The 26,627-nt window shown below is 38.3% G+C and overlaps 3 protein-coding genes across 6 annotated transcripts in view; all 3 read right to left on the reverse strand.

Annotated features, from left to right (window-relative positions):
• The window catches only part of si:dkey-110c1.10 (unconventional myosin-Vb), a 53,758-nt gene extending 52,895 nt beyond the window's left edge, over nt 1-863 (reverse strand). The window contains exon 1 of the mRNA XM_057840295.1: nt 673-863. Within this exon, the coding sequence (XP_057696278.1) occupies nt 673-705 (33 nt within the window). The 5' untranslated portion in view covers nt 706-863. The remainder of the gene's footprint in view (nt 1-672) is intronic.
• Nucleotides 864-1,593: 730 nt separating this feature from the next.
• mbd3b (methyl-CpG binding domain protein 3b) lies at nt 1,594-14,918 on the reverse strand. 4 transcript variants are annotated; one of them, XM_057840314.1, is made up of 7 exons: nt 14,767-14,835; nt 11,742-11,810; nt 7,301-7,460; nt 7,063-7,200; nt 4,081-4,171; nt 2,491-2,668; nt 1,594-2,418 (listed from the first exon to the last, which is right to left on the reverse strand). In XM_057840314.1, exons 1-7 carry the CDS (start codon nt 14,778-14,780, stop codon nt 2,268-2,270), a joined length of 801 nt encoding a protein of 266 aa, XP_057696297.1. In that variant the 5' UTR covers nt 14,781-14,835; the 3' UTR covers nt 1,594-2,267. The 4 variants fall into 4 exon arrangements, with proteins under 4 accessions (XP_057696297.1, XP_057696298.1, XP_057696299.1 ...); XM_057840315.1 differs by having other exon boundaries at nt 11,781-11,810; nt 14,767-14,795; XM_057840316.1 differs by lacking the exon at nt 11,742-11,810 and having other exon boundaries at nt 14,767-14,918.
• Nucleotides 14,919-15,018: 100 nt separating this feature from the next.
• LOC130918541 (cytochrome b-c1 complex subunit 10-like) lies at nt 15,019-26,596 on the reverse strand. Its single transcript, XM_057840317.1, has 3 exons — nt 26,443-26,596; nt 25,546-25,684; nt 15,019-15,190 (listed from the first exon to the last, which is right to left on the reverse strand). The coding sequence occupies exons 1-2, from the start codon at nt 26,502-26,504 to the stop codon at nt 25,564-25,566; spliced, it is 183 nt and encodes a 60-aa protein (XP_057696300.1). The 5' UTR covers nt 26,505-26,596; the 3' UTR covers nt 15,019-15,190; nt 25,546-25,563.
• Between the last annotated feature and the right edge of the window lie 31 nt (nt 26,597-26,627).

The following is a 26,627-nucleotide window of genomic DNA, read 5'->3' on the forward strand; positions in this document are numbered from 1 at the left end:
ACCAAATTATATCAGTAGCCGTGTCCTTAAGTCTTTCTGATAGTTTTCCCCTGACCTTTTTACTGCAATAATATAATGAAAACCTGAAATTATGGCTTTTAGTTTTGGCCACCCCAAGATTTTAAGTGGCCCCATCTGGCCACCCCTATGAAAAATTTCTGGAGGCGCCACTGCGTATAATTATAATTGAGACCTGACATCTACTTAGAGCAAGTGGACATCACATTTTGAGTCATGTAGGCTACATTGTACTATTTGAAATGTTATTATTGTGGCCTACATTACCAATAAATTGATGTCCATGTATTTGGAAGATTGTTTTTTGTAATTAGCAAAAATTGTCATTCGCCCTAAAAATAATGATTACTAATGGATTATCTGTGGATTTTTTTTTTTTTTTTTTCACAAATCTGACACATTTTTACACGTATTTCCCCCCAATTTAATCAATTAACTAACAACTTGGCCTAATGTTAAAAACCCCAAGAGTCTTCAGATAACAAGTTCGAGCTAAGTAGTCCACGTTTTGACACATTCAAATTAATAAAACAAATTTATGTGAACTACTGAACTGTTGGAAATACCCCATTCAAAGTTTTTTTCATTAAACAATATCTTAAACATCATTATATATCATACAAAAAAATGGAAAAGTAAAAGCCCTTAGCCAACCTTAGTGTACAGTTGCAGTGTTGCCATTTTCATTCAAAAGCATCCGAGAAGACAAAACCATTCACATGATAAGCAGGAATCTTCCACTCAAGAAAATGCCCAAGTGGCTAAAGGTGCACTTTGACCACTTGGAGAGTGCTGAGGAACCATAGCTATCATATATAAAGGCTAGTTACCCGATGTGCGCCGTAATCCAATTGGAGCACACATCGTCACTTGTCGGCCATTTTGCGTCGGAGCTATTCGACGCCAGTAACATTAGTCAATGCCACGTGTACTTTGAATTAGCGATACATCGCTCAATTTTCAACGGTTTTTCAAACGGCTTAATTGGTCATTAACGCCAATGATGTAGCAGCAAATTTACTGTATATTTTAAAAAAGTTGTAACATTTTGTTCCCTTCACAATATCGAGCCCGAATCTTAGCCATATCATTACGGTTCTTAATAAACCAGTTTGGTAAATCAGTCAAGAATTCAGCAAGACAAGAGTTATCTTAGCCGAGAAAATCATTCAGTACTTGTCCACTTGTCTTTCCCAAGATGGCCGCTAATTTCTAGAAATCTAGCGTTTTATAAGCGATATCTATGGGGAAAACATGTCCGTATCATCGGCAGCTGATGCGTGGGAATTGATTTATGTCAACTTCAAGCAGGTGACAAAACCAATGCTCATTAGTTTCACCGTGAATGTGTTGACAGGGGAATCCACGTCAAAATACTGCAGGTATTTAACGAAAATACATTTAAAAAATAACTAAATTTAAAGTAATCCAGAATTTGAATATTGAAATACCCAACGCATTTTGTCATTTCTAATTCAATGCCATTGACGGTGATGTAAGTCCAATAAATTTTGACTGGAAGGCCTGCGAAGAATCATTGACTGCTAGCAAATAAGTTGATTTAAAAAATAAATCTTTAACGGCAGTGACTTTTATTCACCAAATACAATCAAATTCACATCAGCATTCATCTGATGATATTGAACAGATAATTTCAGTGGGAAGTATTTAACATTATACAGCAACAATGAAAGATTTAAACCAGAAAATAAAAGCATGAACTATCAAGTCCTTATTAAGTAATGACTGTGGTTTTCTTTGACATCAGTTATGTGTTGCCACCATGACACATACAGTATTATGAAAAACAAAAACAGATAAAGGTTTGTGCGTGATCATGAGGATGCCCAAATTGACGCGTGCGCGACAATCTGTACTTGGTACATAAATCGGGCATAGTTCAAATTTAAAAACTTATGCAAAATACGTAAAACCTGCATGTCAAATCTTCAAAAAATGAGAATGTACTCAAACATTTCCCGACATTTTTGTCAAGAAAATAAAAACACTCCTAAATTTGAATTCAATTCAATTCTCATCCAGCACAGGCTGTGACATTTACTTTGTGAACAGTTCGGAGGATGTCACTTCCTGTTTTGGTTAAGGGGGCTTCTTTTTTTTCCACGCGAGGCTGCCATCTAGCGACCACAACAGACATCGCGGTCAGTCCGCTTGAGTTTAGTGGCGGACGTTAAGAAAGCTCGTCCGACATCCGCTCAGGAGATGAAAAAGACTGCGGTCTGCCTCGGCTATACGCTTTCCATGTCCTCGCTGCCGTTTCCTTCGTCCTTGATGGCGTCGCTTTCACCGGCCGCAGCCTCCTCTACGTGTGCTAACATGTCAGCCATGAGCGCCTCCTCCAGACGCTTCCGCACGCTGTACACCAGCTCTTCCTGTTTCCTGGGAGACGGCGACAAACGACGTCAGCGCAGCAGAGACTCTTTAAAAAGCGCAAATACGACGATCACCCACCTTATGTCCTCGTCGGTGACGATGAAAGCCTTGCAGAGGGGCTGCGTAGTGTTGAGCCACACGCCCGGGTTCTTTTCTACGGCGGCCGACAGCTGGCCGGTGATGGGGGCGGCGCTGGTGTGGAGTGCACTGGCGATGGCGGACAGAAGCGTCTTGTCTGTGCAGCCGGGACCGACGCCTGTCACAGGAATAGCATGGATAACCCAATTTAAGGAATAGTCGGGATATCACCATGTTTAATACTGTATTGGCCCGAATATAAGATAGCCCTGATTATAAGACACCCCCCTCTTTATCAAGACTCAAGTTTGAAAAAAAAAAAAAAAAGACTTTTTGAACACCAAATTAGTTTTTATACAGAAAATAATTACAGTACATGCAAAACAAACGGTTATAACAATATATTTACAATATATATATATATATATATATATATATATATATTTGTGTTTGTAGCATTTGTTTTTGTTGTTGTTTGTGTGTTGATTGTTCATTTCTGTTCATAATTAAAAAAAAAAAAAAAAAAAGACGAGAGCGATGTAGCTGTGCATTAGCTTCTTGTTTGAACTCTGCTTTTATGCAGAAGCGGGCTTGACCATAGTCATAAAAAATATAAATGAAGAAAAGGATAAGCCTGACAATTTTCGATTTTCATTTTTGCGCCGAATGAGCAATATTTCAGTATTGCTTACATGGCTGAGACAGGGCAAATTGACACACCCACGTCATGTCACGCACACAAGTCAAGGCTTATGTGAGTGCGTGTATGCGTTCTATCAGTCCATATAAAAGACTAAACGTGGATTACTAATGTCTGTTATTTGTGTCCTCTTTTTGGAAATCAAAATATGATCACCCTGTTCAGCTACCATGTGTAATTTGTTTTGATGCTTCTGCGCATGCGGGTCACTTTGCTGACTCTCGGACTGCGAATTGGTGCGCATGCGTGATACTTGAACGGGCTCCCTGGTCAAAGGCAGTTTGAACGGGCACACCAAAAAACTAGACAAGACAAAAAATCGGATTTGTGCATTAAGACCTGCAGTATGAACCTAGACTTAGTGAAGCCAAATTTTTTATTGCTACTTATTTAATGTATTTTTCCTCTTCTTGTTGAAGTGCAATTGTTTGTGTTACTACAACTTTATACCTCTGTGCCTAAATGCTTAAGTTATTGAAGTGCATTTTTCTTGAAAAAGACGTTTTATTTATTCTGTGTTTCTGTGTGGAACCCTTAGGTACCTCCCGATACAAGTTGCGATAACAATTATCTCACTATATTGCAACAGATGTGCCAGGAAACCAATCTACGATATTCTACAATACAAAACAAGCTATTTCTAAATGGAAAAATAAACAGACAAAAACGTTTGTCTTTTTCAGAGCATTAACTTGCCTTATAACTGAGCGTTTTTTTGTTTTGTTTTTTTTTTAAACCTGCATTAAAACAATTTCCAAGCAATGGAATCAAGAATTCCTCTCCACGAAGTTTTTAATGTTTACATTGCTGATTCTTGTAGGAACTCTAGCCATTTTTTTTTTCATCCAAAAGTCATGATAGAAAATCAACAGCCAACATATACTGTATACCTTGGAGACCTTTGGGCAGCTCCATTGTTTTCACCAACTCTTCCGCAATGTCGTAAGCATTCAGGCCACTTAGTTTCTTTTCCCAGAACAGCTAGAGAACACAGAAACGGAAGAAAATCAGCCAAACAATGACAATTAAAATGTTCCAGTGCATGTATTTGCTCCACATGGGGACATACAACTAGGGCTGCAGCTATCGATTATTTTAGTAGTCGATTGATCTATCAACTAGTCAGTCCGAATTAGTTCTGCAAGGATTAATCGATTAACTCGAGTATTCGATTAGAAAAAATATTCGAATCAAAGTTTGTTGCTTCGAGTATTCGTTTAATTAAAGTGGCATTGTAATTAGGGTTGTTCCGATCATGTTTTTTTGCTCCCGATCGTTTTAGTTTGAGTATCTGCCGATTCCGATATTTCCCGATCCGATTGCTTTTTTTTGCTCCCGATTCAATTCCAATCATTCCCGATAATTTTTCCCGATCATATACATTTTGGCAATGCATTAAGAAAAAAATGAATAAAACTCGGACGAATGTATACATTCAACATACAGTGCAATAGTACTGTATTTGTTTATTATTAAAATAAATCATCAAGATGGCATTTACATTACTAACATTTTTTCTGTGAGAGGGATCCACGGATAGAAAGACTTGTGACTTTGTATATTGTGACTAAATATTGCCATCTAGTGTATTTGTTGAGCTTTCAGTAAATGATACTGTAGCCACGCCCAAATGCATGATGGGAAGTGGAGTCATGTCTGTGCGTAGTGCTACCAATTGATATATCTTCTCTGCGTTGGGAAATAACATAAGGTGTTAAGAAAAAGATCAATTACTACCTTGTTTTCCCACATTGCTTCCCATGATATTTCTAATCGTAGGGAGAGGGATTGTAAGGCTTTAGCCAATTAAAATAAGGCTCCAAAGGGTGCCAAAATTCACTCTACTCATTTTACGCTGCCTTTTATCTCTCTATATAGGTAAAACGGCGCCATTACAGATTGAGCGCAACAATGCGTGAGTGGGTCGTGCAGCGCATGCATTAATTGCGTTAAATATTTTAACGTGATACATTTTTTAAAAAATTTATTACCGCCGTTATCGGGATAAATTTGATAACCCTACCTTAAGCCTAAAGACTCTGGATGAGTGTAACATATTATATCTGTGACGTTAAATACAATTAGAAAACAATTTAATTAAAAAAAAAAAAAATATATATATATATATATATTTAAAAAAAGGCATGGCCGATATTTTTTTGCCGATTCCGATACTTTGAAAATGACGTGATCTCTAATTGTAATGGTTTATTTTGAACATGTTTGCATTTCATTTTATTGATTAGGGTGGATACACTGCCCTCTGGTCTGCCTCATTTCACATGGCTGAATCCAGCTGCTTCCTGTTAAGACCAACTTAACAAGTTTTTGTTTGAGCTAATGTTTTTTTAATGCATTTATAATTTAGTTTATAGGCATATTGCCTGAACCATTTAAGAGCATTCTAAAAAAAATCTTTAAAAAAACATTAGCATTTTATAACATTTAAGCTAGCGGACTTTTGCTGTGTAAGTTAGCCAATTGTTCTTTTGTCGTTCTTAGATCCTTATTTCATAATTTTTTATACCGTTTGAGGCTCAGCTCAGGTATTTTAACTTTTTATGTTCCTTTTTCGATTACTCGATTATTCGAACTAACTCGTTTGTCGATTAATCAACTACTAGAATAATCGATAGTTGCAGCCCTAGTCCAAATAATCGACTAATTGGATTAAGAATATTTAATGCATTGTAGAATAAATTTTCGGGAATGTAAAACCAAGGCTTGCTAAGATTGCGCTTTCAAAAGAGCATTAAATGCAAATACAAAATTCCCGAGTGTTTTTTCAAACTATCCAGAATTGCACTTTCATTTAAAAATAAATTAAAATACCTACAACAAAACAACTTCATTAGCAAATGTCCACTAGCTTAAATGTTATAAAATGCTAAGGTTTTTTTGACAGTGCTCTTAACAAATCGTTCAAACATATAATCCCCCAAAAAACTGCTAAATATACCTCTAAACTAAATTACGAATGCATAAAAAACATTACCTCAAACAAAAACTTGCCTTACGGTGGTCTTAACAGGGAGCAGCAGGATTCGTCCATGTTAAATAGTTATATTCACTGCTACCACTAGAGGGCAGTGTATCCACCCAAATCAATAAAACTAAGGGGCAGTTTACATGGCAACTCTGCGATACGAAGACGCAATGACTGTGTTACGGAGTGCCTCTCGTTCGTATGGTGTTGGCAAGACTGAAAGCAAAGACGCAAACCTTGGAATCCTGCCTCCAAAGTGGAAGAATTCGATTGCGGGGGCTTGAGGGGGGCTTGCTCCGCATGCATATCAAAAGCTCCTGTGGCGCGGGACAGCGCCGATAACGTCAGCACTCATACACGTCACATTGGGCATGCGCAGCGGTGCTACTAAACATTAAAAACAGCAAATATGGCGGAACGTCGGCTTTAATTGACTGTTTTTATAATATTTTTAATTCAAATATGTTGAATGTTTCCATTTTTGTGCCTTTTTGAACATAAACTGCCATTGCTTGGAGTGGGCGGGCATGTTGTCTTCCGGGCTGAGGAGGTCAAAGTGCATCATTCGCTGTTGCCTTGTAAATCTTCACTGCCCCCTAGGGCCTGGCATGAATACATCGTTTTCATGCAGAATTGCGACATTGTTCGAATGGAGACGGAACCATATAAATGCAAACATTAAATTTTTCGTCTTCTCATAGAGTCACCATGTAAAAGGCCCCTTAATGCAAACTTTCAAAACAAACCATTACAACGTCACTAATTAAACGAATACTCGAAGCAGCAAAATTTGATTTGAAGCTTTTATTTCCCTAATCAAATCTCTCGAGTTAATCAATCGTTGCAGCACCACAAACTACCTATTTTGCAAAAGGCATTTTTTCACCTGACGGGGCTGGTCCACTGCCTTTTGTGGATCCATCTTGACTTTGTTGCTGGGGTGGTTGGTAACCTTGGTAACGGGCTGTTTAAAAATGGAGGCCGTCTGTCTGACTGGAAGTGAAGTGTTCAAGTCTGGTTTGCCCTTAAAAATAAAACCGAAAGTTATTTTGAATGCTTTTTTTCAAAAATCCATTGTTTGAAGGAAATGTTTTCAGGATCAATTAGCTCCTACGTTAGCACACCTTGTTCTGGTTGTTATTATCGTAGCGCATCCTCTGCCGGTTCTTGTTCAGTTTGCTCATTAGCATCTTCCCCGTACGGAAGTCGAAGGAGCTCAGGTCCATTTGGTTGCCGAGGTATCGAGCCAACTGAGGCTTGCTCCGGAACTTCTTCCCAGATGGACTAAGGAATGGCGAGAAAAAGAAAAGATATGAGCATCCTTTCAAATACAGACACTGCTTTACATTAAACATTCAAAGGCGGGAAGCGGCGGACAAACGAGCCCACAACGACAACATGCAACAAGCACAAACTTCTGGATGGATGGACGGATTAAAACCCTGTACTCACATGGCATTACACACATCAAGTCACTCGTAATGGCCACTGCACATCACGCCCTCATTTTTTGAGCGGGGCAAATGTTTCAAAAAAAGAATGGGGCTGGCTGCGGCTCTGCGCGCAGGGAGTTGGAAAAGTTCCAAAACTCGTCACGAACGATACAGATAACATCACCTAAGAGTGTAACAAACCGCCTGAAAATCAACACTTGACACTTTTTTTTAACCTGTCCTGTTTAGATGTGGAGAACAGGAATCGAAGTCCTCTTCTGGTGTGAACTAGGGCTGCAGCTATCGATTATTTCAGTAGTCGATTAATCGATGAACTAGTTAGTTTGAATAATCAAGTATCGAATAAGTAACGTAAAAAATTAAAATACCTGATCTGAATCTCAAACCGTATAAAAATAAATAAATGAGGATCTAAGTATAACAAAAGAACAATTGGCTAACTTACATAGCAAAAGTCTGCTAGCTTAAATGCTATATTTTTTTTTACAATGCTTTTTTTTTTTTTAAACAAATGGTTCAAACACATTCCCACAAAAACTGCTAAATTTTCCTATAAACTTCCCAAATCAATAAAACTAAATGCAAACACTTTCAAAATAAACCATTACAACGCCACTTTAAACAAATCCTCGAAGCAGCAAAATTTAATTTGAATGTTTTTTCTACTCGAATTACTCGAGTTAATCGTTGCAGCACCAGTCTGAACAGTTTTAATGTATCACATTGGAGTTTCGTATATTCCCATTGTGGTTGTTCATTATGTTAATTTAGTGTGAATAGAAAGGAAGGAAGTAGACTAGAGTTGTCCGATATTATCGGGTAGCTGATAATATTGGCTGATAAAAGCATTTTTAAATGATATCTGATAATATCGACATCCATTGTTCATTATCGGTTTTGAACCAACATGCATGTTGCCTTTAAAGTGAATGTAGAAGCCTTTGAACAGCTTGTCATTTTTCATAGAATGTTTATTTGGAAAACCTTGAAGTTATTACATTTATTAACTAGAGTAATGCGATTAAAGTTTCGAATCAAATTTTTCTGCTTCAAAGATTTAATTAGAGTGGTGTTGTAATGGTTTGTTTTTAAAGTGTTTGCATTTATTTTTTCTTGATTTGGGTGGATACTGTCCTTTAGTGGCAACAGTGAGTATGAAATTACTCATCTAACATGACAGAATCCAGCTGCTCACTGTTAAAACCAACATAAATTTTTGTTTGATCTATTATGTTTATGTATTTGTTAATTACTTTTAAGTATATTTAGCAAGCTTTGGTGGGAATGTGTATTTAAACAATTTAAGAGCTTGGGTAAAAAAAAATATATATATATATATATATATATACACACAAAATTTAAGCTAGCAGACTTTTACTATGCAAGTCACCCAATATTTTTTGTTGTACATCTTAGATATGAATTTAGTTATTTTTTATACCACTTGAGGCTAAGCTCAGGTATTTCAATTTAGTTTTAAATGTATTTACTGCTCTTGTTAACTAAAAGTGCAATCCTACATGTTACCAAGCCAAAATACACATTATTGCAAGCATTTGTTTTACATCACCTAAAATTGATTCTGCAACATATTAAATGTTCATAATCCAACTACTAGATTATTCAAACAAACTAATCAATAGATGAATTGATCACTTAAATAATCAATAGCTGCAGCCCTAAGTACAAGTAGTCATAATATGTGAAGTCCATGACCACATACAGTCAATCAGAATCTGATTTCGGTATTGGTTTTTTGAAGTTGAACAAAATATATCAGATATCGGTAAAAAGTCATTATCGGACAACTCTAAAGCAGAGACGAACAACAACAACAAAAATACGTGAATAAACGCCTATGCTACCTATTAACAGAGGTGCTATCGTTATCTAAATATATTTACCCATGAACACCATGTGGAGGGGCCTGATAACCGAAGAGAAAGAGGAGGGAGAGTGTTTAAAATCTGCTAATCAGTTTGTATCTGCATATAGTAAAAAAAATTTTTTTTTTAATTCCGATGCCAAAATTGATGTCAAATTAGGGCTGGGCGAGTTTTAAATTAAACCTCGCCCAGCCCTAATTTGACATCAATTGTGGATGATGACTGGCAAAAAATTACAATCAAAGAAATTAAAACAGACTAAAGCCTGATTGGTACAGGATTAGTAGTCCCATCTTTTTATGGACCTGTCCTGAGAAAAAGAGACTCCATTTGAAATTATTATTCTGATTGCAGTCTTAACAGATTCATGGGTGCAAATTATACATAATATGTTTACCAAGTGTGCTTAAGAAAATTACAGGCAGAAGGCTGTGACGAACATGCCCTCTGCTGGCTAACTCTGAACCTACAGGCAAAGAAAATCCACAATGAATTTCTAAACCCTAATACAAGAAAATTCTTAATCTGACTGTGAGGATTGTAAAATACCAGCCCATGTTACATAGCCACCAAGTTAGAAGACTTTCAGGTCACATATAACACAAAAGCTCAAAGTTGGTGTCCACAAGACCACCACCAACATGCATGGCGGCTTGACAGGCTTTAACCACCTTTAGACCTAAGCATGCTGCTGAAAGATATGACACGTTTGAGTCGCTAAACCAATAAATACACCGAATTTAGTCACTATTGCCACTTCCGGGAGACGATTGGATGAAACTTTACCCGTCGAAATCAAATCACGAGATTTGGCATGCCCTCTTTGCCATTTTTGGCTCTTTGAAAATGGCTGACCAAACGCAACTTCAAAAAGGGTAACGTAAAATGCTCATTTCTCATTAAAAACACATTAAATATTATTAGAAATAACCAATAAAAGCATGAAATTTCCCCTACAAAAAAAAAGCACTTTCAGGTGTTTAAGTAAAAATCTGTGATTTTTTTTTTTTTGTCCAGGAGAAAAAATGCCAGTTTGAAGGGTTTAAACCTGGAAATAAAAGACTCAATGTTTGATCGATGTCTTGATCTCACTTTTCAGAACCTGATTTCCATTTTCTTGCCTTTGTGCTGATTAATTACCGTATTGGCCCGAATATAAGACAGCCCTGATTATAAGACGACCCCCTCTTTTTCAGGACTCAAGTTTGGAAAAAGACTTTTTGAACACCAAAATAATTTTTATACAGAAAATAATTACAGCACATCGGAAACAAATGATTATAACAATATATTTGAGAGAAAACGCATGTTATTTTGCCTTATTCAAATCTTAAAATCTGAACATTTAAATATTTAAACTAAAGTGCAATCACATTCGTAAATGAATGGCTTCTGGTTTTTGAAAGTAAATAAATCTATTGTGATAAAACAAAAAAAAATTGCAATAGCTGCATTAACCATCAAAGTGAAGTCTTACTGTAACTGTAGTCTTGAAACAAATCAATCAGGAAAAACATTAAATTAAAAAAATTGCAAACAGGTTAAACTTGAGAGAAGCTGAAATCTGTCATGACAGAACATCGCTTCAATGATATCTGACGCAATCTAGCGTCGTGAATGGGGAGAGTAGCTGAGATCTGTCATGACAGAACATCACTTCAATGATATCTGGCACCATCTAGCCTTGTGAATAGGAATAATGTCTAGACCGGGAATATACGACGACCCCCTGTTTTTCACTCTTATTTCAATGCAAAAAACATAGTCTTATATTTTGGCCAATACGGTACGTTAATTGAATGCACTTATTTTTGCCGGTAGGCTCTAAATTAGCCAACAGAGGGCATGCGCTCTCGTCAGTTGTAAATTTCACATGTCTGGTCTAATGAGCTGGGCAGTCGTAGCTCATTTTAAACTTCTGTATTGTCCACAGTGTTTTTCTTGTTCTTAAAATTAATGTCATTCATGAGACATGAATGACAGCTAGATGGGCTTAACAAGCGCATCCCTGAAGATTAGGGAAATTGCCGTTACGGTGCTTCCACAACTCGTGGTTAATATCGTTCGTGACACCAGTTCTGGAACTTTTCAGATACACCTCATTTGTTGAACATGAGAATCAAGACTGTCCACTCGAACCGGATCGTGCACGTCACTCATGCACACACGATGCGTTTTACGTCACACAGCACAGGAAATAGAAGAGGTTAGGGTGGTGGGCCTACCACAAACTATACAACCGACCCGCCTCCCCCCTTTCTTGCCTCTGTTCCTCATCTGGCTCGTCTCCTCTGCTAAAGGAGAACACAATTCTGCCGTTGTTGGTTCACTTCAGTTGATGGGATAGAGGATGAGGGAATGAGGAGGGTTAACCGAGAGGCCTGCCGCAAAGTCTTTATCGCCGACCACCCGAACTTTCCACCCTCGTTGCCCTCTAAACAAAATAGTCCTAGGTGTATCCATCCGCGAACAAGCTGCCGCACACACTTGTAAGTTAACAAGTCCAAGCAAAGCTCGGATAAGTAAGTACCTAAAATAATAGACGTCGCTTTTTCCGGCGGACAAACCCGACTTTCTGGTCACTTCTTCCATTTTCCAGCCCTTGGGGAGTGCAGTGCAATCCCATCTTTTCTTCTCCATTCTCGAGTACAAATATGAATCAAGTTATTAGTCTTAAAATAACGTATTTTGACGTTGTTAGCTTAGCGTCGACCATAGCACGAACACGCGCCGCGGCGCCTGGAACGCAAGCTCGCCGGCTAGTTGCGAAGCTAACGTCTCGGTGCTCCTCTTTGTCGTGACGCAGATCGCTCCGCCGCCCGCGGTCCTCGCGGCCACATCACTACTAGCTACTACTAGCCCGCCTTGTCACACGGCCCAGCAGGGAACTACATCCGCGAGGAAAACAAGAGAACTCGAGCCGAGCCAAGGACTTCCTGGCTCCGGGAGGAGGAATGAAAATGACAGGAAGTGAAAACATCACCGACTGCTAAAATAAAAGCATACATTAATAGCAAATTGAAAAATGCAGTACGATATTGATGATTGAATATAGAAGAAAATAGTGAACAGCAATAATATTCATAATTGTACAGTGTAAAAAAAACACGGTTGGATTTTCAAGTCAACTAATACCACTTCATCTTTTTTTAAATTCTTTATTAAAAAAAAAAAACTCAATAGCGTTAACTTGAGTTAAAAATCTAGAGAAGCCAGCCAAATTGCTCGTCTAATTTTCTTTATTCATCCTCTACAGAGCAAATGACTATTTTTGTCATTAAAAAAAAAAACTTAAGTGTAAATATCTGTGATAATACTCAGATAGCAGGCCGACATTGAATAAACATTGATTTTCTATCAAAATCATCAGTATGGTTGACATCTAAATTTTCGACATCAAGTGATGTTGAAACAACGTTGTTCTATCAGTGGCGCCCAGGGGTGAGAGTGGGCCAGAACGGTCAGAAACGCAGTTCCGGTATAAGATTCAGGGCCAGAATGCTGTTCCGGTACACGGTGCTTTGATTCCAAAAATATGACTGTAACTGTCAAAACGTTATTTAAAAAAAAAAAAATGCTAAGCTTCCACTCATGCATTTCATCTCCAAGAAGAAAACAATGTACCAACATCAGATTTACATACACAAGTGTTAACAGCAAGCATAATAAAGTGCTTGTGTAGCGTAATCCGTTTTCACTGATATTTATCATTTATTTTATTCCACCGACGGCATGGAGGTTTCCCTAGCTGCTGCGGAGTCTGACGATGATGAGTCACGTCAATGTGCGAATGCATGCAGCAAAGCAAAACGCCTGGACTCATTCATCCATTCAATTGGCTGACAAACTGACATGTGATCAGCAGAGATAGTTAGAAGAATATTGAAGAATTTCTCACGGCACACCTGACGATCTCTCATGGCACACTGCTTGAAAAACACTGTTCTATGGTATGTCAGGCGATGGGTGGGTTAACATTGCTTTATAGTTGATGAACTAATATTGACAAATAGTTGATTTATGAGGTTATAGTATAGTATAATAATACCAGTTCATATAGTTGTGCTGAGAAAAAAAATCCTATTATATTTTCTATTCCGACATTGTAAGCAGTTACTCACAATGTTACTCATGACTTAAGTATTCTTAATTTAGACGAATGCTTTTTTCTTGTACTTGAGTAAATTTTTGGATGACTTTTACTTTTACCAGAGTAATATTATTTAGAAGTAACGCTACTCTTGTTTGCGTAAAATTTTTGGCTACTCTACCAACTTCTGAGGATATGTTTATTTAAAAAACAAACACACACTTTTTGGGTCGTCATATAGTCCACACCTTTATAACAAATATTATTTTTGTAACCTATATGATTCAATGAATTTGATGTACACGGATGTGGACGCCAGGTCTTTTTGAAGTTAATGTTTGATGTTGTTGTTTTTAATTATCAACAAGGTCAAAAATGTTGAGAGAAACGATGAAGAAATCTGACAGGCGCCAATGCATCCTATTTTATCGTGAAAAACTTTTCCGGAAATAGAGCTAGCTCCGTTGTTTACCTTGACGTCGGTGTCAGATAGCAACAATGTTAACCAACGGCATCGTTAACGATGTCTTGTCTACTACTCGGAGTAAACGTAAATAGTCACGGCGAAGGCACAGTGACCATTTTCAACACGTTTAAGGTCAAATAAATGCAACGAACGTTTCTAAAATGTCACCCACGTTCGCTTCGGTTTTACGTCGGCTGCACGAAATCTGAGAGCCATTTCACCACAATACCGAGCGTTGTCGCTCTCTTTTGCTGGTATTATGAATGAACAAAGTCGATCTTTTATGCTGAATGTAAGCCGTATGTCTCAATTTTATGTGCGGTAAAACGCACCATCCATTACAACGTTAATAGAGATTGCTGTTTATGCTGATGGAAAATAAGGGATTTGTAGCATCGCGTTAACATATGAAGATCTGTCAAAATGGCACATTGTCGACGCGCCGCTGCGCCAGAGTGCAAACATGAAAAAAACATCTCATTTGGGAAGCTCGACATTGCAACCCTGCGAAACAGAGTGAGCGAGCACATCGTTGCATCGCTACTTGCAATCAAAACGCGGACCCCCTTCGCGGTATCGATGAGAACCACTCATTTACTGACATTTCTGTATTCCTAAATGCACATTCTGCTCGTTCAACGCCATTGCGACCCGTTCACAAAGGCTTTGAACGCTTTGCACGTCATATACTTACTCGCTTTTATCCATCTTGAAGACACTGTGGTTTTGTTCCTCTCGCTGTATTAAATCCCTTCTCTCAGTCCCCTCCCCTCCCCCTCTTGCACTGGAGAAATTATCCACGCAAATTTCGCCGTCTGCGTGATAACGTGACTATTGTGTCAGAAGGGGGCGGGGGGGTCGCCTTATCAGCCCACCTATGTGACTGCCAATCCAACTGCAATCTGCTAAATGACGTTTTAGACTGAATGAATAAACGAACACAGACTTCACGTTTTTAGATTTATTCATGTTAAATAGTTACTGGTCAAAAGGTCTGCATTATGCAGAATGCATCCAAACAAGTCCCTGCAGCACGTGGACATCATCATCGTTCCGTTTTACGCTGACCAGGTAGAAGGAAGCCCACTCAGTCCACGGATATACTGGATGCTTTACTCCTGTAAGGAGTAACATACAATATCAGCAACACGACCATAAACAGACACACGACACTCTAAACTGTGCTTGGAGCATACAGGACTGTTGCCAGTTCAAATGGACAAGACCGGGGGTGTCCAAACGACAGCCCGCCACCCAGTTTTTATTGACCCTCAGCAGATTTTTTTTTTTTTTTTTTTAAATCATTGAATACGGCCCACAAAAGAATTTTAAATTCCAACTATTTTGTTGCACTTCTCATTTTTAACACTAGATGGAGCTAGTCACTTAAACAGTTGCAGTCCATTATTTCCAATCCATGTAAGAAACTAGAATTACAGTGGAATCCAATGTAAATTATTTCAGTTAGGATTTTCTTGATTTTTCCAGTCACGGCTAAATTTGTTTCAGTAGTGTAAATATATATACCTCTAGAGTACTTGTAGCTCTCTACTCATTCACTGCCATTGACAGTTATAGACATTCCATTAAGGAAGTGCTTCTCAATCATTTTGTTACGCCCCCCCCCCAGGAAGACGTAAACGTTCCGCGCCCCCCCAACTCTCTGCCACCACTGTAAATATACTGTAGTATCATTTGTATATAAAATCTTATTATTATAAGTACAAATCTGCATAACATTGTGTTCTTTCTAATATTAAAGAAAAAAGTAACATAGATCAAATTACAATGAAGTGTAAAAAAACAAACACATCCATTCTGTAAAAATACACTCAAGATACATTTTTTGACCGTTTGATGCTGTAAAATAAAATCTAATAAAATCAATAAATAATAATAAATTCAAATTGATTAGCAACATTAACTCATTAGGACAATATGTTGGGGATGGGGATAGACGTGGGGTTGGTGGTGCGTCCCCTCCTGCCATCCCTGAAGGCCGGTTGATGGGTGTGCGGGTGGCCCGGGGGACCACCCTGGGGGTCCTGGTGCCGGGATTGGCGATGGGGCGGCGTAGTGTTGGTCGCCAATGGGCTTACATTCATAAGAGATTCACATGATTACTGGGTTCTAGATCACAGAACTGATTTGTGTACACTCTACCTCTTTCAGTCATTTAGCTTATAGACACCCCCACCCCTGTCCCCCTCTTTCACTGGCCAATAGGCCCCCACATGGTGTAAACCGGAAATACATCTCGCTGACGATGGCACCAGCATATTAATAATTAGTCTAAATGTTCTATGTATTTCTTGTTGTTGCTTGTGTATGTTTCTTTTCTTTCTTCTCTTGTGTTGCTTTTCTTCTGTCCCCCCCATAATCCCTTCCTGTTCGCTGCTTTGTCATAATAAAAAGGTGTTTTGAATGATCACAATGGGAGTATATCAGACTCTCAATGTGACCCATTGCAACTGTGCAGACAACCCTGGCACTTAGACTTCCATTCTCTGTGTCAAACAGCTGAACAGGACAGGTTTAAAAAAAAAATAAAAAATAAAAATAAAAATAAATTTAAAAAAAGGGGGACAATATGTCGAACAATTAGACCGAAAAAACGAAAATGAATACAACAAAAGGACAGTATCATTGGACAGAGGGACCGTTTTTATTTTTGCTGCAGGCAGTATCAGCTCCTTTGCTATGGTGTGGGGTTATTTTGCAGTGAGCAGCTTGGTATGCCACCTTATATTATGCTGACAGTGCTCGCTGGTTTACTGATGTAACACTAACAAAGCGGGAGGATGGTTGGCAATATTTCGCACTCGCTGAAAAAAATAATTCCTGCTGTCCGCTGCGAAAGTAAACAGTCTGGTCTTTTCTCTTCTCCCACTGTACTAAAAGTCAAAGCCAAAAGCTAAATGCTACATATGCTTCATCATTTGTCCGTGTCTAAGCTTTTCATATCTCCAGAGCTCTTTGCTGCGTGCTCGTTTTGTTAAAAAATACTGCGCACACGCTGAAAATGAGAGTGGCACTGCCACACACTGAGTGGATCTGGAATTACACTTTATTCTAGTATGACAAAAATGTATGTTCCCCAAGGTCACATGCGCCACCCCCAGCATCGCTCTGTGCACCCCTGTGGGGCCCCCCCCACTATTTGAGAAGTACTGCGTTAAGGCCACGTCTACACGTAGCAGGGCATTTGGCATAAAGAAGACCTTTTTCTATGGTTTGGCCTATCATCCACACGCACATTCAAACCAGGGTTCTTAAAAACTGCGTCCAAAGTGACGATGTGCAAATTCTGCTTTTTGTGGCGCCATTATGTGGACCCTGTTAACTGAAGATTTAACTGTGGAAATGTCATTGACTGCGACAAAGTTAGTCCCTACGTCATACATGAGACCAATGTTCACATTTGGAGTAAATTAAACAGGTCTTTTTTTTTTGCTTCCATTTATTTACAAACCCTTGCAATTCATCATGTTGAAGAACACATGTGAAGGATGGGGGTATTATGGACAATTGTTTTTCGCAGATTGTTATGAATGTACATAAAAATGAATGCCTTTTTTTCTAAAATGTGCTGATTTGGACGTAATTATTTTTTTCCGACGTATTACGGCAAGAGCCTTGGTTTAAAAAAAAAAAAAAAAAAAGAAAAAAAAACTGCTATGTGTAGACATGTCCCAAATCTATTTCAAGTGTGAAGGCTTGCATTGAGTGATCATGCTTCACTGTTATTGCCATTGTTCGATTGCTGCAAAACTCCCTGTCAAATTGGATTTGATGTCTAACGGCGTGAATGGCAACCAATGAGTTAAACTAAATATTTATTAGGGATGTACCGAAAGCAAAATTCTTGGCTGAAATCGAAAACTGGAAACATTTGGCAGAAAGGCCGAAAAAACATATGCATATAATTCATTTTTTAAATTATTTTATTTAATTAAATACCGATTAATTCCCTTTGCCTTGGCAATGGTTCTGCAACCCCAGAGACTTGAGATTTAGTTTAAAAGGTGCAGATTCTTAAACCCCATGGGAGGGAGCGTTCCAGGTGTTCTGTCAGATTTTGCACCCTATCAGAAATCGCAACTCTCGGCAAGTTTGCGACACTCAAAAAATGGGCAAGCCTCCAAATGCTAAGCTAAATGATATCTCATTGTACGTTTCTGTGGAATTGTAGTTCCAAACAGCAACAACAAAAGCTATTCTGTTTTCGCCTAAACTAGTTAAGCTCTTTACAGGGCTATTACAATCTCTCCTACTCCTTAAAATAAGACTTTTCTTGTTCAGCAAGTGGAATCGATCGAAAGCCAGGCGAGTGTAGCACATTCTAGCGGCGATGAAGCCGAGCAAAGTTGCTCCCAGCCGGATTAAACTAGCGACTGGCAGAGCGTGTGTGGAAGTCACAGAGGAAAAAAAAGTGCTAAAAAGATTAAATTGCTTTAGGCAAGGCAAGGCAAATTTATTTATATAGCACAATTCAACACAAGGCAATTCAAAGTGCTTTACATCACATGAAGATCATAAAAATCACATTTAAATCAACACAACGTAGAAACGAAGACAAAAGATCGCATTTAATCACAGAATAAAAATAAAATAAAAATAAAACAAAAACTACTACTAATAATAATAATTGAAATCAACAATGGAGATAAAAACAAGAGGAATAGAAAGCAGGTAGATTGAAATATATAGACAGTTATAGATATGCAGTGCTAAACAAAAGCGTTTTTAGCCCTGATTTAAAAGAGCTAACAGTTTGAGCATACTTCAGACGTTCGGGTAACTTGTTCCAGAGGTGGGGAGCATAATAACTAAATGCTGCCTCACCCTGCTTGGTTCTTGTTCTTGGAACATGCAGAAGACCGGTTCCAGACGACCTTAGGGGTCTAGATGTCTCATAGGACTCTAACAAGTCAAGCATGTATTTTGGTCCAAGGCCTTAAAGAGCATATGACACCAGAAAAAAAGTCTTAAATGGCATTATTATGTGAATTAGAATTATATTTTGAGACGATTCGACTATATACAACAATTTAGCAAAGCGCAGATGACGAGAAATTAGTCTTTTAATCTGCCGGTTAGCCACGCCTACCATTATAGGGCTTTAGCGTCCCCAACAGGTGGATGACGTCAGCGGTAGACTAGGCTCATCGGTTTTACTATTCAGCCCATTGAGGGGGAATTGTTCAGAACGAGGAAAACGCGACGAAGAGAGCTGCAAAATGTCATTGTTTCAGTCTCTCTACTCCCAATATTTTTACAGGATATTCTTTTTATCCAAGTATTTTTTCCCCAATAGCTATATAAATGGCTTGAGAAGGACCAGTCAGCCCGTCGAGGGGGAACTATTCACAATGAGGAAAACGCGACGAAGAGAGCGGCAAAATGTCATTGTTTCTGTCTCTTTACTTCAATATTTTTACAGGATATTCTTTTTACCCAAGTACTTTCCCCAATTGCTAAATAAATGGCATGGTCATGACAAATAACAATCTTGTGCTAAATGGAATATAAAATAATAAAAATCCATTTATTCAAGACGAAATGGCAAAATTACTCCATAATGGTCAAAACAGTCGACTTCACCTTTACTGTCACACCTCCCGAACGATATTTTATGACACCTAAATCGGACATATGTAATTTCCCTTCCCCGGCTTCGGAGAATGTAAACAGACCAGAAGGAGTGACAGCTAGCCGACATGCTAACCCGAACCGAGGGATGTTTCAAAGTCTTCGAAGTGGAAAATCACACATAACTAGCCTGGATTATTTGACATGACGACCCGGTTGTCGAGTTTCTTTGCGGATCGGCAAACCGCCCGGCGGAGAGCAATTTACAGTTCGTTCCCTGGAGGAGGGTGGCTGGAGTTGTTGTGTAGCTAACGCGCTAACAGCTAACTGCTAATGAGCATGAGGATAGCTTTTTACATGCCTATCAATGATCAAACGTAAGTAGTCCTTTATTTAAAGGAATTTTATAGTGTTTACTTTGTAATCACTTTATTCGTATTTGACATAATACAAAACAAGATGTTTACTCACTTCCTTGTAAGTCCAATGGTCCCACAGTAAATATCCACGGTGAATGGGAACCTTTTGAAACTCCAAAAAGGCGCATACGCCTCTCCCGCATACAGAATGATTTTTCTGCAGCCGTTTGGCTGGCGTGATGCAAAAAATAAAAGTATTAATCCGCAAAATCAGCTGAATCCTTCGTCCTCATACACAACAGTACACTGTATAGTGAAGAGAACGTCTTCTACCGTACACGTCACAGCGCCCTCCTCCTCAATGCAAGACCGAAGCCGGAAGTCACTCATTTTCATGGCGCGGGATTCAAAAAGCTAAATAAATATAGCGATCGCTTCCACACACATCCAAGCGGTCCATATCATTCAGGGGCATAAAATACCGCGTGTATTATGAAATAAACATGCTTTTTCGTGTCACAGGCACTTTAAGTGTTTTGTAGACGAGCAGTAGTATTTTATAGTCTATCCTTTGACTTACTGGAAGCCAGTGTAGCGATTTCAAAACTGGTGTAATGTGGTCCAGCTTCCTTGTATTTGTGAGGACTCTGGCTGCAGCATTCTGTACCAGCTGCAACTTCCTGACTGATTTTTTATCAAGACCTGTAAATATACCGTTGCAATAGTCCAATCTGCTGAAAATGAATGCATGCATAAGTTTTTCCATGTCTTGTTGAGTCAGAAGCCCCTTAATTCTGGTTATATTTTTTAGGTGGTAATAAGCGGATTTAGTGACGGACTTTAAATGGCTATCAAATTTTAGGTCTGAGTCAATAATTACGCCAAGGTTTCTGACTTGATTTGTAGCTGTAAGTGACATTGTGCTAAGTTGGCTGCTTATCTTTGACCTTTCCTTTTTTGGCCCAAAAATAATCACCTCTGTCTTCTGCACATTTAACTGGAGAAAATTCTGGCACATCCATTCATTGATTTGATGAATGCATTTGCTCAGGGTGACTAAGGGACTATAATCATGTGGGGACACAGAAATGTACAGTTGTGTGTCATCTGCATAGGCGTGATAGGAGATGTCATACTGTTCCATTATCTGAGCTAACGGAAGCATATAGATGTTAAATAAGAGTGGTCCAAGAATTGACCCTTGAGGGACTCCACACGTGAATTTGGTTCGTTCTGACTGATGGTTTCCGATTGACACAAAGAAATCCCTATCATGTAAATAGGATGTGAACCACTGAAGAATAGTGTCAGTAAGCCCTACCCACTGTTCCAATCTGCTGAGTAGTATGTTGTGATCAACCGTGTCAAATGCGGCGCTGAGATCCAATAGTAGCAGAACAGATGATTTGCCTGCATCAGTATTCCGACGAATATCATTTAGGACTTTGATAAGCACAGTCTCGGTGCTGTGTTGTGGTCGAAATCCAGACTGAAATGAGTTAAAAAGATTGTTTTGCATCATATAATTCTGGATCTGTTCGAACACAACCCTTTCGATAATTTTCCCCAGGAATGTCAGATTTGATATTGGCCTGTAATTACTAATGTTTGAGGCATCCAGATTAGGTTTTTTTAGGAGAGGTTTTATTACTGCAGTTTTTAAAGTCTGAGGAAACTCTCCTGTTTGGAGAGAAGTATTTATAATCTGAAGTATGTCTGGGGCTATGCAATGAAAAACAGTTTTGAAAAAGTTTGAAGGAAGGATGTCAAGGCAGCATGTTGTGGGCTTTAATTTCGACACAATTTCTGTTAAAGTGGCATAGTCCAAGAGGCTAAACTGTCTAAGATTGACGTGGGGGACATTTTGGGAGGCATTTAGTGTAACATTTGTCAATCTGGAGTTGCACACAGTCTGTCTAATCTTTAGTACTTTGTGTGTAAAGAATGCTTTAAACGCATTGTACTAAACAACAGCAAATGCACATGTATTCATTTAACTCATTTGCTCCCGGAACCGTATAAATACGTTTTATTTTTAAATGCTCAACTGTCCCGCAACCGTATTTATACGTCGTTTGCGTTTTTTTTTATAAGAAGCATATATAGCTTCCGCTGTATCTGAGAAACAAAGAAAAACGCTCCAAACCAATTTTAAAGCAATAAAACTGGCCACTGGAGGGCAGTAACGCATTTTGGAAGACTAGACAAGCCGATTCAACAGCAGTGAACGGCCGGCCAGCATTGTCAAAGCGCTGGCGGATTGAGCCCAGGCGGCGCTCCTTCCGGACAAAACAACGAGAGGACGCCTGGGACACCAGGCGCTGGACGATCGTGCAAAACGAGTGAAACCCCCCGTGGAGTGGCTCGCCTAGCAGACCCCGCAGAAATGCAAAAATAATCCATTTTTGTGAGACAGACAACGATGAGGGAAAAGTTTACACAGCTGACGTGGCGACAACGGCGTCATCTCGGCGACAAACCGTCATCTCTCAGTCGTTGTGTGTGAATAAATTGTTACTATTCTATCTAAAGCTCTATTTGTCTGGTTGTTCATAGTATTTTGTAAAAGGAAAACATTATTCAGATGTTTGGGATGTAACTAATGCAAAAAATAGCTTTGTTAAAGTCAAAGTTATGTTTGAAATGTATGCGTTTACAAAAAGCTCATTTTCTCCGTTTTTTCATCATAAATTGGAAAATTGCTCAAACTAAGCTATTTTCTAATGCTGATTTCTAAAGAATGGAAAAAGATACGAACTTACTTTTTTTTTCTGCTGAAAGAAGAGAGTCCAATCTTTCTTTTGGTGGGTTCAAAGTTTATATAGCAATAGAACAGAATTTTCTGTGGGCCTTGCAAAATCAGTCAAAATCCAGAAAAAACGGCCGGGAGCGAACGGCCTTGCTCTGGTGAAAATGGCTGGGAGTGAAAGAGTTAAATACAATGTTAATCAAGCTAACTGTATACAAATAAAGTCCAAAGTACTGAAGCGATTAAGAAAATTTATTTCATTTTCCTTCATTTAAATGATTTAATAATTGATATATTTCTTTGATACCTCCAAACCACAGATATGTTGGATGTAAGCCAGTAGTGTTAGCTTGCCATGATTTGATTACGTCTTCACAAGAGGACTAATGTTCTTCACAATTTTCGGTGATAAACTTTCAGCAAATGCAATTTTCGATCACATTTCTAATACATATAAAGATATTTTTTACCCGATTCCGATCTTCTGTTTGACAAATGAAAGTGGAACGATTTCAAATTGGCCCTTGCATTCTTGATTTTTCTGAAAGCGGGCCTCCAAATAAAAAAAAAAGTGGACACCCCTGGACTAGACATTCATTGCCGTCAACGGCGGCCAAAGTGTTAAAAAACACTTGGCTATCAAGATATCTTCAACGGTGATAAGGTGCGAAGCTATTTTCCATGTTGAAAAATTGATACAATCAGAGCAAAGCTTACTTACATGGCACATATTAAGTCATTGGCTGCCATTGACTGTGGTCGCGGGGAGTGGTCATCAAAAGTTGATTCTTAAAAATCATTCAAAACCTAAAAGACTTTTTTTTTAAAAACTTAAGAAATTTAACCCTTTGTAGGACAAGTGACTATTTTTTGTCATTGAAAAAAAAAACTTAGATATCTATTATATGTTTTTAATTATTAATATTGTTGTATTTTCATTTTATTCTTTATAATCATGAATAAATGTATAAATTAATTAGAGCTGAAACGAATACTCGAGCAACTCGAGTTTAAAAACTGATCCGAGTAATTTTATTCACCTTGAGGAATCGTTTAATTTTGCCTGCTCTAAGCATCACGTTTTGCCCGGACTACTTTTAATGCGGGACAACGCGCTGACGTCACGAGCGTAGAGGAAGACGCAATTTAAAAAAAAAAGTTACTGCAGCCGACAGCCACTACAAACTATGCCGACGTTGCTAAAAACTATGCCCGCATGATGCTAGTGTGGTAGCAGGTACTGTCCAATGCGTCTCATAGATATTGCATGCATTTAGGACTAGATGCGAAATGACAGACTCGGTCGCGTCTGGGCAGCGTTAGTAAACAGCCGCCATCTTTAATCAGTAGACTTCTCATCGCTAATAAATATAACGTTACTGTCACTCGCTCGCGTAACGTTAGCCCTTCGGAGTGTTAGGTTTCTATTGATTATGACCACTGTTGATGCGTGGCTAACGTGTCTTACATACAGGCTTTATTTAATCTGTAAAAACACAGCGATGTAGAGTGATGAGGGTGCCACATTAAAACATAATAAAGCTAACTGTCAGTTTTAGCTCAGTAGTCATTGCTGAATAAAACACCAAGTAGCACTGGTCCCTAATGTGCTCCAATACAGCAGGTATCATACATTTATTTTGAACACTGCAAAAACTCAAAATCCTATCAGTACTTACAGTTTAGACTAACTTAAAACTTATCTAGAACTTAAAAATAGCTTGACACAAATGGAAATTAAATTGAAACACGTGGGAAAAACACGTAGCTTTCAAGTGATGTATGTTATCAAGCGTAATTACATTTTTTTTTTTTTTTTTTTAAGATCTTTAAGTTTGTCTACGTTTTTCGAGTGAAAGCAGTGAATTTTTTTTCTAGTCACATCTGAGATGCAGTTGTTGGCAGTTTTCAACAATGTACATCGAAAATAAAGACATTGATTGACTGAAAATGGTTCAATATTGGATTAAATATCTTTTTTTCTTATGTATATTTATAATTGCTCTTTACCTTAAAAAAAAAAGTTTTCTCCGATTACTCGATTAATCGATAGAATTTACTAAAATATTCGATAGCTGCAGCCCTAAAATTAATACAATGCTTATAAAAAAATAAAACAAATACAAATTAAATACAGCTCTCTAATGTTGATTTTTTTTTTTTTTTTTTTTTTTAACTCACTGCATGCGACGTCCAATTTATTTAAACCAGGAAGATTAGCTTTGAATGCCCATCTTTCATTGCCATTGACATAGCCAGACGTCCAATCAATTTTGACGTTCATTCGCCCCTCCCAGTCAAAACGGATTAGACATCTAGCGTTGTATGTGGCAGCCCATTAGTTCAATGACTGCACTGTAAGGGTTTAAAAACAGGTTGAGATTTGTACCTACATTATCGCCGATGTTCACTCAGCTGCTAATCAATAAAGCAGCACCTACAGATACATTTATTGTAGACACATGTAAAATGTTAGGGATACCTGCAGGATTAAATCTGGACATTAGAATGTTCACAGTGGAATTCTGTTCTTATGGCCAAATTTGTACTGAAGTGGAAATTAACCTTGTTCTTAATCAGACATTATCACAGTAGACATTGTACCTAAATAAAATACTGAAATTAAAATTGAAGAGGTGCTTAGCAACGGAAAGTGCCAATCAGACCACAATTTGCAACATTGTAGTGAACTAATATTTGTGTAGGAATGTTAAAGATCAATTACCAAGCTTATAAAACAATAAAATAACTGTATTGCTGACAAAACACTTACGAGAGTCAAAAAAAGTCTTCAGTCATCATTGCGGAACTTGCCCTTAATATACGGCACGTAGTCGAGGATCAACCGCCAGTCGGTGAAGTGAACCAGCGCTACGCCACCCACCGTCCCCCACGCTAACATGTTCGGTACCCTTCATGAAGAAAAAAAATCAAACAAGAGATGCATTTTAGAATGAAACAATACATTTACAGTAAGGTTATTTGCAATAGCAGTTTCAGTGCAGACTACTTTGAGGTTCTCGTTTCAGATTTCTTCTCCAACACTGCTCTATTTAAGTTTTTTTTTCTCTCCGATATTTTAACTCGTTGGCTGCCATTGACGACACTAATAGACGTCCAATCAGGTGGCTCTTCTCATCTCTCATGTGAATTTAGCATAGTTTATCACTTGTAGACATGCAATCCATTTGAACTTGGAGGTCACAGTTCAAATAGATTGGACGTCTGTTGTTGTCAATGGCAGGCAATGAGGTAATAACATGGATTGTAGGATCATGTAGGACTCTAGAAGCCTAATAAAAAGTAGTGTAAAAATTCAAATAAAGTTATGTCAGCACAACACCTATAAACGGAGAAGACATTGATTAATAACTGGAGAAATAAAAAATAATAATAGTAGCGGAATTGAACTACAGTAATAACTATACTTGTGTTAAAAATGGGATTTAATAAAGTCTATTATATATTAGTTTGTTGCCATAACGATGTTAGCTATTATGCTAACTAGCCACGGAGCCTAAATCACTGCGAATGTAAAAAGGAAAGCTAAGCTAAGTTAGCTTACTTAGAAGGACACGGTCGGGTTCACGGTAGCATTTTCGCGCCATTACGACCAACAAATACATCACAAACATTGCAGCAGCCAACCACGGTTATTGGTAATACGTACCACGTCCGCAAAATTGTGACGTATTTGGCCCCGACGAATTTATTGAGTATTTTTTGGACCATCCTGACCTTCCTAATAGTAGTTTTATTCCACGGAAGTGTTTCTCCTTTCGAAGGACCCCGCGCTGCCCATTCTTCTGCCTGATTATAAAGTCTTAACTCGGGGTTGTTTCAGGTCGTCGGGTT

The sequence above is a fragment of the Corythoichthys intestinalis genome, chromosome 7 (genome assembly GCF_030265065.1).
Source record: "Corythoichthys intestinalis isolate RoL2023-P3 chromosome 7, ASM3026506v1, whole genome shotgun sequence".
NCBI classification, from domain to species: domain Eukaryota; kingdom Metazoa; phylum Chordata; class Actinopteri; order Syngnathiformes; family Syngnathidae; genus Corythoichthys; species Corythoichthys intestinalis.